This window comes from Halyomorpha halys, unplaced genomic scaffold, assembly GCF_000696795.3.
Source record: "Halyomorpha halys isolate HHAL.00 unplaced genomic scaffold, Hhal_1.1 Scaffold91.1, whole genome shotgun sequence".
Classification (NCBI taxonomy): Eukaryota; Metazoa; Arthropoda; class Insecta; order Hemiptera; family Pentatomidae; genus Halyomorpha; species Halyomorpha halys.
The window spans coordinates 2563230-2577040 of NW_027110755.1; the positions used below are offsets into that span (position 1 = coordinate 2563230).

The 13811-nt window shown below is 31.2% G+C and overlaps 1 protein-coding gene across 4 annotated transcripts in view; it reads right to left on the bottom strand.

Annotated features, from left to right (window-relative positions):
• Positions 1-962: 962 nt before the first annotated feature.
• The window catches only part of acj6 (abnormal chemosensory protein 6), a 93825-nt gene continuing 80976 nt past the window's right edge, over positions 963-13811 (bottom strand). For 3 of the 4 annotated variants that reach the window (XM_024363754.2, XM_014415075.3, XM_067048907.1), the window contains 3 exons: positions 10018-10197; positions 3083-3124; positions 963-2191 (listed from right to left, as the gene is read on the bottom strand). In XM_024363754.2, the coding sequence (XP_024219522.1) occupies positions 1436-2191; positions 3083-3124; positions 10018-10197 (978 nt within the window). In that variant the 3' untranslated portion in view covers positions 963-1435. The remainder of the gene's footprint in view (positions 2192-3082; positions 3125-10017; positions 10198-13811) is intronic. The other variant, XM_014415076.3, reaches the window with a different exon arrangement.

The following is a 13811-nucleotide window of genomic DNA, read 5'->3' on the forward strand; positions in this document are numbered from 1 at the left end:
TATAATCAATAATTTTAGTTGTTTAATGTAACTATCTTATGCTGCATATTCCAGTTAAATATATTGCTGATATATTGCAATATATTATTAATTTTAAATATATTTTTAGAGCAATTTATTATATTATGGAATTTTTATTTTATTTTTAACAGTTGAATTTAATAAAGTTCAAAATTTAAGCTAATCGCTGTGTTGTTATAAATTTACAATTTAGCAATAATGCTTTATTTAAATGAACGAACATGCATGTAATATATTGTTATTGCTTTTTTAGCACGGTAAATAGGACAATATTTAACTGTTGAATGGATATTTATTAAAATGAATTTCAAATTTTATTTTGGCATAAAGATAACAAATCTAAACAATGCATTAAATAATTTCAATTATATTCCGTGTGAAAGTTTATCAAATATATATATATATATATATAAATCTTAAGGGTTAAAATTCATATTCCTTCTCAAAGATAAATGAAGAATAATATCCCTTACTCGAAAAATCTTTCTTTATCTTTCTATATTATCGATCAATATAATCTACAAATATATTATAATATTGATGGAATCCTTTTTACTATTACATCAATCAAAAATTTGATAATTTGTATCTTATTTTTAAAATATTCAATTTAGTTATGTTATACATTTAAGTCAATTTGAGTTATAAAAATTAGAAATCAGACAATGATGCTTTATTTGAAAATCCTCAGGATATAGGGAGGTTGAAGTTACTACGAGGAAGGAGGGAGGGGGTTGGCACAGCACATGCCCTTCATGAATCTTAAAACGGGCGTGCAATTATTGATGGGGTCCAGCCGTGCTGATTTTCTTATAACCTCCGATTAGGTCGCTTGTGAATTATTTATGAGCTCTCACCACTTATTAAAAATAAAATCTCAATAAAAGATAAGGGTTTTTCATCCCACAAGTCTTTGTGGAATTTTAAAAAACTGATTGCATTCGACATCAAGATTTATTTCTTCTTACTTTATTTATATATATATTTATATTTACTATATTTCTATACATAATATTATAATGCAAAATGATTTGTTGTGTACATTAATACATTAATAAACTACTTGAGATCTTTGACAAGATTAGAAAATACATTTTTTCGTATTGCATTGTCCTTAAAGAAAGAATAAATTATGAAAATCGACAGAGATTCATTGTCAATATTCACAAAGCCAATTTTACAATTTGTTTAAAATATTTACATGAGCGCTATCTCTTATAAATGGCACATTCAATTTATGACTATAACCTTAAATTGTACTGGTTGATATGTATAGTTTGTCAGGGGGGGGGGGGGCTAGAGCTACAGGGGGCTTATTGCTTACAGTTACTATTTACACATATTGCACTTAGTCTCGATTGCACCTCGTCTTTTATATACACGGTTATTGCGGGAACACCGAGCAATCTATTTGTCAGTGTTGCGCTGCGAACTTCATCCGCTTCTGTTTCTGCCTCTGATTGCAGAACCATACCCGGACGACATTTTTCTTAAGGTCGAGCTTCTCGGCAATGGCGGCGATCTTCTCCCCCGAGGGCCTGGGCTGGACGGCGAAGTAGGCCTCCAGGGATCTCTTCTCGGGTGCAGCGATCGATGTCCGCTTTCTTTTCTTCTCGCCGGCCGGAAGAACCGAGGGCGCATCTGGGTCCCGCCGCTTGTTCTTCGCTTGTGCTTCGGCCTCTTCGAGCCAGGCTTGGAGGATCGGTTTGAGGGCGATCATGTTGTTGTGGGAGAGGGTGAGAGACTCGAACCTGCATATGGTGCTCTGTGATAGAGCCCCGACTCCTGGGAGCTTGAGGTTGGCCAGCGCTTTCCCGACGTCGGCCTGTGTCACACCCAGCTTTATCCTTCTCTGCTTGAATCGCTCGGCGAAGGCCTCGAGTTCTCGCGGGTCTGTGTCCGAGTCTGGATGCTGGAGCCCTGGAGCCATGGGGTGGTGGTGTGGCGGCCCGTGGCCGCTGAGCGGTGAGCCGTGGTGGTGGTGATGGTGGTGGTGGTGGTTCATCATGGTGTTCATGGCGGGGCCGTAGGGGCCGTGGAGCTGTGGGTGGCCGCCTCCACCGCCGTCCGTCATCGGGGTCAGGGTCGTCATACCGCTGGAGGTGATGGGGTCCAGCATCTCGAGGCCTTCCATACCGTGGTGGTGCCCCATCTGTCCCAGCACTGACATCTAGCCATGAAACAGAGTAATTTGTAAAATCATTGCAACAGGGAGGCGGTATTAATTTGAATTCATAAATTGTAATAATAATAAATTCAAATTTTTAATAATATTTTATATTTAAATTAGAACTTTTTAAAAATGTTTATCAGTTAATAATGATTATGAAAGTGAGTTTAAATATACATTAATATTTCTCAAATTTCAAAGAGGAAATAATTTGTATCAATATAATTATTTAAATTAATATGTTAGAAAGAATCAATGCCCTGTTAGATCTTAATTTAACACTTAAGTAAATGTTACCTAACATTGCTTAAAAAACTAAATTGGCATAGCTTATTGCAAGTAATATCATATATACCATTTTCGAAAACTTGTGATGTGTAACTTATTATTAATTAATTATATTAATTAAATAGGGAAAGATGATGTTCAAAATTTATCTTTGAGCATGAAGAAACCTTATTATCAGAAGATTTAGTGCTCAAAAACTTAATTTTTATAAGGAGCGTCTTAGCATGCAAGGATCCATTATTTTTAATATTTATGTGTTATTCTCCAATTTAATTTATTAATATTGGCCACAAATGAAAAAAATATGCATACAGATAGGACATTAGTTAATTTGATTTATTAACAATTTATATCTATTAAAGATATCTGAGGTAACAGTAATTATTTGCAATAAGTCAAGAATAGTGCAGAGAAACATTAAAAATCACCCAAGTGCATCAAATTAATAAGGATATGTAAAGTAAATAATTTTTCGAAAAACATAAAGTGATATACCATTGTTCTCATTGGCTGTGCAACATTCACCAGCACACAATCAATGTCTGACATTATCACTGACTTTAAACATTTCACAATTTTTTAATAAAAGAAAAGTGATATTACCTCTTTCTTAATCAGGTTATCCGTTACCTCCATATTCCATGTCTATAGAAAAAAAAAGAAAGAGAAATTATTTGTAATTTTTATTGTTACTTTCAGAAAAATAAGTTAATAAACTATTACTATTAGTAGGACAATCATTTAACACAATATTCACTCACACAAATTAATGTGAACAATTAAGGACATAGACAATGTGAGACATTCATTGCAGAATTTTTTTTTCTTCTAAAGCTATGTGATCATTTATGATAATTCATATGTAAAACATAATATGTAATCAAATTAGACTAAATTATGATTAAACATTTCATAAATTATTTCTAGGTTTTATGAATTTCTTATTTCATAACATAGTGTGGTGTAACCCTTTCACAGTGTGGTAAAAATTACGAATTCTGGTCCAAAAAAATTGTAGTTTTTCCATGTTCGAAATTACTCCGGCATGTAATAAAAAAATGTAACAAAACGTGTTTTATAAGTACTTTGTTTGTAATTAGTCCGTCTATGATAGATTTTAAAGCACGCGATACATAAGCTGACGTCACAATCCAAGCAGTAGTATCTTGTTTCCTTCCTCACTTTTTATTAGTTTCGAACAGCACACTACACAGAAGTCCTTACGAGTTGGTCTTATTGGCAGTTGGTGGATTATCAAGGAAATGTATTTCTGTCAATCGGAGCTGTGTGGGAGCAGAGGAAGGTCTTGGTACTTCCTTGTGGTATGTTTTTATTATATTATCTATCAGTTCATGTTGAAACTGTAAATGGGTCATGGTTCTGCCTTCCTTTTTATGCAGTATATATACTTTCCATATGACTTGGTCAATAAGGTGTATAACACTTTTATAATAGTATTTTTTGCCTGATTCTTGTTAGAGAGTAAGACATTATATAGCTTCTGGTTGGCCTTGCCTGCTCCTCATATTATAAAATTGTAATCGGATACAACCTTTGGAACTATTTTGTCTCATTCTTTTTCTGTACCGATGTCATATCCGTGTTGTAAATTTGGATAATGTTACAATGTCCTTCTTATCTTTCCGTCCTCGGATATTTTGTCCTACTCTCTTTTCAATTATTCACTTTTTATAGTTCCAATTTTGTATTTGAAAAAAATAGAAATATTTTTTCGCTGTCACGAGATAAAATGTTTGATACCTGAGGCTTTGGCTCTGACCGTCGTGAAATAAACTTTCAATGGATTAAATCACAGGTTGCCAGTGAAGTTAGTATTATTAAAATTTTTATCTACAAAATAATTGAAGATATAGGTGGTTGTAGGTGTTCTATGACATTTTAGTAAAAAAAAAAATGTTTTTCGAAATGAAAAATATTTTGAATACTCCTTACTAGCACTTTTTCTAAATCTTAAATTGAGATAGTTTTATTTTCCTTAAATTTTTATTTTTTAACAAAAAACTTTCATCCACCAATGTCTTCAATCCACAAATAAGATACATTATTAATTCTGTAAAGTTGTTCATTTGTAAATATAGAAAAATGTATTACAATTTTGTTTTGTTCTTGTAGTAATATGTCAATATATGTTACATAATAACTGAATAACCATTGCGAATTTTTCGATAAACTACTGAACACCATCCAATAGTCTCATTTTATTTTTTCTCACTGACCGTAAATGGTGTATTAAGTATTTGTATTGTTTATTAAGTTTACCTAAATGTATCAACTTAAGACAATTAAATGAACTTAGGTCATCCCAGATAGATTCATCTATACGCAGTTTTTTTTTACTTAGTATATTATATATAATGGCTATCTATATGTCTGAATACTATAGAACTAAATTACTTTGTTGTACATCGTATACCCCTCCTTTTAAAAATAGTATACATAGAAAAAATATGCGAAAGGAATGATTAAACTACTAATAAAAAATCAAGTTTCTAATTCAATTTACATATCCCAAAGAGGAGAAGATATGCTTAAATAATGAAGATTTAAAATTAGATTAAGGGACTTAAATTATGATGTAAACTTGAATTTTAAATAATACTCCACTATAATAACAATAATAAAACTTTGATGATAATAGCTTGTTGATAATTAAATGAGAACGTCTTTATTTGCCCACTTCTGTGAGACGGAATTTATTATTTTAGTCGTGTTTAGTAGATTAGTTCTCATTGAACATAAAATAAAGCACTGAATTGAACAATAATCTATTTAATTATTTTTTGTTGGTTTTTGAGTTTCGACTAAAGTTAGTTAAAAATTTCTAGTTGGCATTTCCACGTATTTATTTGATAATTTCGGTTTTTTTTTTTTAATTTTTTTTTTTTTTTAGGTTAGTAATCTCAGATCTTAATTCTATGTATCATTTAGCTATTCTTCTTTATTGGTTTAATATACTCTTTGTTTTCCGCACTCAGTTTATTTCTGTAGTGAATGATATAAGTTTATCTCGATTAGAAGTCGAACACTTCACGGAATAAAATTTTAGAGAAAAAACCTCTAAAACCATTAGGGATAATACAGTAATTTTTCTTTGAATAACCAAATTGATAAGTTTGTAACTTATATATTGTACAACCTTTTACGTATAAAATTAATAATGATTAAAATGTATTTTTTTTAAATCTATGCACAGCCCAATGTTTCAAAGGCCCAGTCCTGAAATTGAAATTAATGTTTACATTCCGACTATCCTCCGATTAACTGAACTTCAACTACTCCATAATTTGTTTTATTAACTTTAATAATTAGAAGTAGCTACTTCACGTGAGCTGTTGGCAAGTCGAGAATACTTGCAGATCCGTATGAGTACGAAGCAGTTGGAGAAGGAAGACAAAGAGAGAACTAGGGCCGTGTTATGGTTCCCATGGGCTGCGTACAAGATCGCCTGCCATCCTTCAAATGACCACTTTGCAATAGATGTCAATGGGGAGCTGCAGAGGCCGTAATGATGAAAGATAGCCCCCACGGGAGGAGGGTGAATCATTGCCAGCTCAGATGGGCATTGCATCCCAGCCCCCCTTCTAATGTTATCATAGAATAAACATCTGATTCACTTATTCATGTCCTTCCGATTTGCTAAACATGAGGGCGTGCTTAATGAGAAGGCAACAGGTCCTCTCTCCCTCCTTTGACCTCTTTTCAATTGGCCGCGGTCCCTGGCTATAGTTCACCGAAATTGTGCACATCACAGTACTTTACATTAACAATGTGATAACAGCAATAGTTCTTTTACTCCTTAAATGAGACTTGTTTTTATACGTAAATTTACCCTATCGGAGGATGAATGGAAACTACTACAGTAAGGTTATATTATATTAAATGTCTATAAAGCTGATTCAATCCATGAAATTTCCAATATTGAGAATCATATGCTACACTAATCATGATTAACCATTGCATCAAAACCATTTTTACTTTTTATTTTCACTCCAAACGTGGTCAATTCTCCTCAAAAGAGGGGGGGGGGTGGAAAGGGATTATCTTAGGGCGGTAAATTGAATGCTGATCAGTGGTTTTCTTAAAATTTTGTATCTTCATTTATTATCTTCCTACAATGAATTGTTCTAGAGTCCCCCAAATCAGAGTGACAGGGTCATGTTTTTATTTCGTAGGAACACTTCTAAATAAAATTCAACCCACTCAGGCTGGAATTGAACTAGCGCCGCATACATTAGGTTGATGAGACCTCTGATAATGAATTTTTATTCAATTTATGCAATACACATATTGGTCCAATAATGATTTTTGTTAAGGTTTAGCGATGCGGGTAAAATAATTTAATTATCTTTCAAATGAGCATAATATACTTGGATTCATCGAAAAAGATTTTAGGCAAGTTTCATAAAAATTATTTGAGCCAATTTGACACTACAACATGAACATACTGTTGGAGAAATCTATTTTTTTTTTTAGAATTGCGAAACCACTGTTGTGTTCATGGTGCCAGATTTGGAACATTGGCGTCGTTAACCAAAATCCAATTAAACTAAAAATATAGAGATAACTATAGCACAGAAAAACCAATGGACGAAGGACTTGTAAAAACTGCGCTTCAATATATAATGTAATATGAAAGTAAAAATATAATGTGAATAAAAGGCGATGATATGAGGGAACTAGCTGGAATACTTTCATAAATCCAGAAAAATATAAGTATATTGTGCATAATGGGAATGAAATAAATGTGGGAAAAACTTTTAAATATCTATTACTGAATAACTAATAAAAATTTATAAGACTAGCATCCTTTCTATTTTTCCTTAAGGAAGAGTGAAGCCGTAGCTCACGCACAACAATATCTTCCAATGGAGTTTCGGAAAAAATATTCAAATAATATACTAAGTACTTTAGTAAGGAAACATATCCAACGTGGTTGAAAAATATTTTTTTCGGGAAGACTGGAAACTAATAATGTGTATAAATTTATTATAGCATCTGACCTAAACTTTTATAAAAAATGTGAGATGTAAAAAAATCATATAAATAGGTTCTCTTCACTGTACAATTATTTTAATTTTCTTTCTGAAAATAACATTCTGTTATTTTTTTAAGAGTAGATTTTAAGTCCAATATATAGTATAAATTTTAGATGTGTATTTTTTAACAATAGCTTTTTAAGTGGTTGCTCTTTTAAAAAGTTAGGATAATGATTCATTTGTGCCTTTGGCAATAATTATTTGCTTATTTTGTTAACATTTAACAGGGTTTAATTTCCATATAGGTTCAATCGAATTTACAATAAACAATGGGGCTCAAACTTTGTTTCCTGTTATTTCAGAATATTGTATTACTTATTCTAGAATAATAGAATTCAGTCTACTTGTTTATAATCAAACTTTAATATTATTGGCGTGTCTTCTTTAGAGATATACTTGGTGATATTATTATTGGTATAATTTTATTACAGATATATACTGGAATAATAAAACAAAATAAAACGGATGAGTCCTGATTATTTTCTGTAATATATATCAATTAGGAAATTTTGTCTCCTCTTATATACATAACTCCAGATTTTTTGAACTAGGAAAAGTCAAGAAAAGGCGTATGGAAAAGTCTTTAGATGAAAATAAATCCCGTAACTCAAAAATTAGATGAATGTCAAAACCTACTTTTGGATTAAAGAAAAATTTTTTTTTAAAACTAAGATAACGAATTTGAAATAGATTTGAAATGGTCCTTAGGCAGAAAATTTCGCCTTTTGTAATTATAAGAAGAGAAGAGAGCAAGAGGAGGCAACGAGGGTTATTTGTAGGCCCCGGGAGACTGGGCCAACTGTCAACCGTCACTGGTGATAAAAAAATACTTACCCCCCCCCACCCCTGCCGCCCTTCTCCCGGCACTAATTTAATTACCTTGTCCTCTCTCCTGGTCAGGATTCACTGGCTGCCTCCTATCTATATCACCCAGCCAGGAGGGCTCATTGCTTTTAGGGGCTATGTGTTATCCGCTCTACGCGCGAATATGTGTAAATCTTCTATATTAATATCATACTTTATCATATTTTATGATATAAAATCAGCATTCTAAAATTATGTATAAGATCTCTATCTTTGTAATAATTTTTGGATACTTATTTTTGTACGGGTGTTGTCAGTAATCCTTTGTGAATGGTTGGTTAAACAAGTAACAAATAAACGAGTTGACCATGTGCAAAACTCGTTAAATGCTATCGACATTTTTCTTTCACAAAAAGTGCAAAAAATGTAAGTGGAGTTTATTTTTCAAGGTTATTGCTAAAAATTTTCCATTTTTTTTTTTTTTACATAATTTTGCTTTGTTATGAATACAATAAGTATTTTTCCATTATTTGGTATACCTTCAGTGTGATTATACCTATTTATTTTTTATTATATATATAAAATTGACCGTATTATTTTATTACATTTAAGTAAAAGGTTAAAAATCATTTTTTAACCTTATAGTTTGCGTAATTCTTTTATATTCTTATCATTGTTTATTTTATATTAATACTACCTTATTTGGGGGTGCGTGTGAGCGCGGGGTAAGACCTGTGGCTAATAACTCTATGGATCCGAGTTCGAATCCGGCTGAGTAGAAAATTTTTTCTGTTACTCTGTAGCCGTGAGTCAACTCTTGTGGGTTCTGGAGCCCTCCTGGGGTCCACCCAGCCTTATAAATTGGGTAAAAATCTGGTGGTCGAGCGTGATTCTGACCAAAGCACCTCCTTGCACAACCGTTGGTCTAGTAACAAAGTACTGAACCCCTGACCCTTCATGGATTGTAGCGGTTCATTTTTATATCATTTTCTTTTCACATATTTTTATATGATTTTACCCCTACCGTAATTTACCTTTTTGTATCTTATTATCTATTATATCAAAATATTTTTTTCCTATCTTTTAGCCCTGATGAAGCTCAGTAAACCAGAGCGAAACGTCAGCAAATAAATAGTTTTTAAACTATTTTTAATCCCTTTTGACACCACCTCTGACCATCTTCTTCATAACTCATTTTTTTATATTCACAGCTAATATAATTACAATAATGGTTCTTAAGAGTAAAAGGTATATACATATATAAATTTGAAATATATCAATAGGAGGCTGATAATACTGAAAAGAAATTAGTAGGATAGAATCTGGATTTGAGTCTTTCAGCCCAAGAAAGTGTACCGAACATCGGAGGATACCATGAGTTCCGATGAAGGCCGAATCAAATAGTTATAACAAGTTTTGCGGCAGTCCATATATTTACAGGGTTTCTTAACATTATAAAATTTTCGAAGCCTCATTTAAAAGATTAAGACATTTTTTTACATAACTGTGTCAATGCTCCGAGGTTGATTTAAAGGAGAACATTGAACTAGAATGTCAGTTATCTTTCTTTTTTTCTTTTTTTTTAATTTAACGAATCTCGAGAGTGGATTACATAAATAATCAATATACACAAAAATAAAATTAATTATATTATAAATTATCATTAAAGATATATACCTGATGCGGCCTTGTGTTGGGCGGTCCTCCGTGTGGTGCCCCCATCCCATGGTGGTACATCATGTCGTGCTTGAGCTGGGGAAGGCCTTGGGGATTGCCTTGGTGCTTGCCGATGTCCACCGCCGCCAGCGCCTCGGCCCTCGACAGGAGGCCGTCGTTGAGGCCGCCGAAGATATCGCCCTGAAGGTAAGGAATATAGGGGTTAGTATAATTATAACTGTGAAGAGGTTCATAGGAACATTTAAGCCACTGTTGGCAAAAGCCAAGTATGCCAAAACTGGAGTTTTGAAATATTCAACACTTAAGGTACTATAAAGTTCTCAATAAGAAACAAGAGTATTTACTGTTGAAACTAATCAGTCGCATGCATATCAAAATATTTAAAAGGATTTGAATTTAATGCGCTCAGTAATTCATTAATATTTGTTTTACAATGGAAATAAAGCGTGAGAATGAATAGAGAAGAGAAAAGAAAAAGTACAGAATAGCTCATAACACAATTTTCTCAATGCTCTTATAAGGATTCACAACATTTTAAATTAAATTAATAATATATTACCTCAACAATATCAAACAATAGAAAGTTCATAAAATTATTAAACACATACAGTAAATGTTTTTTCCGAATGAAGTCCTTGGATACTACATCAGCTTTATGTTAAAACAAATAAAGTATTACAAAACGTCAAGTATTTAAACAAAAAAGGATTTTTAATAAACACTTATTTAACTTTGTTAGTAGACATTTTTTTCATGTACTATAAATCACAGAGGAATTAAAATTTATTAATAAAAACATACAAAGCTATTATTATTTACAAAACAAATATTGTAACAGAAAATCATTTAATTTAATATAAAAAAAATATTTAAAAAAATAATAAAAATTAATATAAAGTAATAAAGATCTATTAGATAGCTTTCATTTTAGATAATTTTATCTGTTAATAGAAAAAACACACAGAAACAAAATAAATGTAAAAATGGAGAGAAGAAATAAATTCTTTAAAATCTTAACTTTATAATATGTACTTTAAAATATTAAAATATTTTTGTTTTATAAAATTAATGTTTATATTTCATTAATATCTTAAAACTGTTTTACAACCAGGAATTACCAATAACGAAGTATTTATTTAAAAAAAAAAAATTCTCATTGCAAGTTTCGATTTAATTTTCACAATATAAATTTATTGCATGTGAATAATCATAATTCCAGATATTGATGTTTTCCTTTAAACATCATTTTCCTATTAAATAAATTATATACTAAATATAGGATAAATAGTACGATTTTTTAAATTTATTTTTACTTAAGACATGAAGGAGAACCTTCGAAGCGTTGTTCCACGATTTTAAGATAATATTAGGAGTACCTTGCAACATAACTGATAAACGAAATAGTCTAAACTTTTTTTAAAATGTCTAATACAAACAAATGCCTGGAACACTCTCTTTATTCACTTATTAACATAAATCATTATTATAGAGTTTTGAATATTTTACTCTGATATTTTAAGTTGTTTTTACTTATTAAGTGAATTTATTAAAGCGTAGACACTACCGTGTAGTTTTATTATTAACTCAAGTCCCCTGTGCTTAAGGACCCAGGCGAAAAAGACTGAAATACTTTTGGCTGCCTATAATAAATAGTAGATGTTTTGGTTTAGCGGGTTTTTTGAAAAAATATTTCTTACACTGAGTAGGAATGATAATAAATCTGTATAGATAACATGTATATACGTATATATATTTTTATTTTTGTTGCGTGTGTATGACATTGAAATTTACTAACCCGCACAATTTCTAGAAATTCTTAAATACCACATTATTATATATTTGTAAAGCCCGAACAATGATTTGAACACGGGACTAAATTTGTTCATAGATGTCTAAAATGCAAAGAACAAGAGGAAATTACCGATTTTAAACACAGATTTTTTTTTTTGTCACAACCATTATAAAATAAAAATAAGAAACAAAATGTGTAACAGAAATAGATATTGACCAAAAGTAATTTACCATTTCAAAATGGAGCTACGATCAGTTGAGTGAACTTGAGATATAAATCCGTGGATAAAAACAAACAGTTGAAAACAAGTAACCCTTGCTACTAAATATAAAGTGACAGAAGTAAACAGTGGATAAAAATTAGACTCGTGTTGACTCATTATTTATTTAAGATATTCGTTGTCGTTGAATGGATGCCATTCACTGGCTAACACTAGCTAATTTATTGCATTCCCGGTCAACCTTTTCACTTCTATCGGCTTCGCATTTAATATAGTACCTATCTGCTAGTATTTCATCGGCCACTTTCGTCAGTGGCATTAATTAGAAAATACTATACGTTCGGTAATGTTAACTTGTTAACGATGTTAACGATACGAGAGTAATAAATTATAAAAAAGCATTAAGAATTATGTACTAGATCGCTAAAATGTTTTTTTGCATCAATTCATTAGATTTTAAAATTCAAATATTCATTATTATCAAAATTCAAATCTCCTGTAAGAGATTTTGTAAAATTCTGCATTTGATAATACAGAATGATCATTTATTTAATTATATATACACCTGTCTCTGCGTTTCATTTTGTTTTATCAAATTTACTGAAATCGTTGAAGGAAAAAAGAAAGGAAAAAAAAATTCGTGGGCTTCTGAGGCAATCTTGGAAAAATGTGCTAATTGGGAATACATCACCCGAGAGATTTCATCCTATGGAAAGTGAATAGTGCATAGTGACACGATAGCATTTGAGTTCAGATGGTTCCATTCTGTGAATAACCAGCAGAAGATTATGCTTTGTGTTTGGTGGAATTATCAAAGTGTTCAGTGCTTCAAACTGGTTAAGGATGGCAGGCTAGACGCTTAAAGTCTCTGTAAACCACTGTTAAGAAGATATGGAGTTTTTAAATAGAAGTGAATATCAATGGTCAATTGAAATAAAGTTACATTGCAGAAAGACAACGTTAATGCCCATGGCTTATGCTTATGTAGAAGTTCACAGAAATTAAAATTGTTTGATTTATTGCAACGCTGATTTTGCACAACCTATAACTAGGTTGCACAACCTATTTCCAGCCAATGGAATATGTTTTTGAAATGACAGAAAACCTAGGTCTGATACCATCACCTAATTCAATTTCAGGCAAAAATATGAGTTTAATATAACTTTAAATTTTTGTTTAAATAAATTATTATGTAGATTTTATACTGGAATTTAATTAGTGCGCAGGGACTAATATAATCGGGTGAGGCGCAGTCAACCAACTATACCCGCACAACCAGCATGCACTGCGGAAAAGCTAGCTTTTTGCCTTAACGTACAGAAGCAGATATACATGAGTTACTTTTAACATATAACTTTTCAATGCAAAACACAATAACTTAATAATTTAATTCTTTAAAAAGAAATTTCAAAGATTTAATTTTTACACTAAAATCCGTGTTTTGCTTCCTATTCAATTTGTCTACTATAAATGTTTATTCAGAATGAATTTTTCTTCAATTGTGTTAATGTTTATTAAATAAAAGAACTAAATAACAACTTATTTGAAAATTCATTACGTATATACTTGTGCGTGGGCTGTGCACGTGAAGTTATTTCAAAGTTATTTACTCCATTAAACAGTGTAAAGCTAAAGCTAAATATATAATGATATTAAGATAATATGGTGTCATCTAGGAATTCAAGAGAGATCACCAATTTGTATAAATTACAGTAATCTAATTTATTTTAAACATTGATTATAAATTTAGTAAGTTAAAAAATGTACCAATAACACAGGATA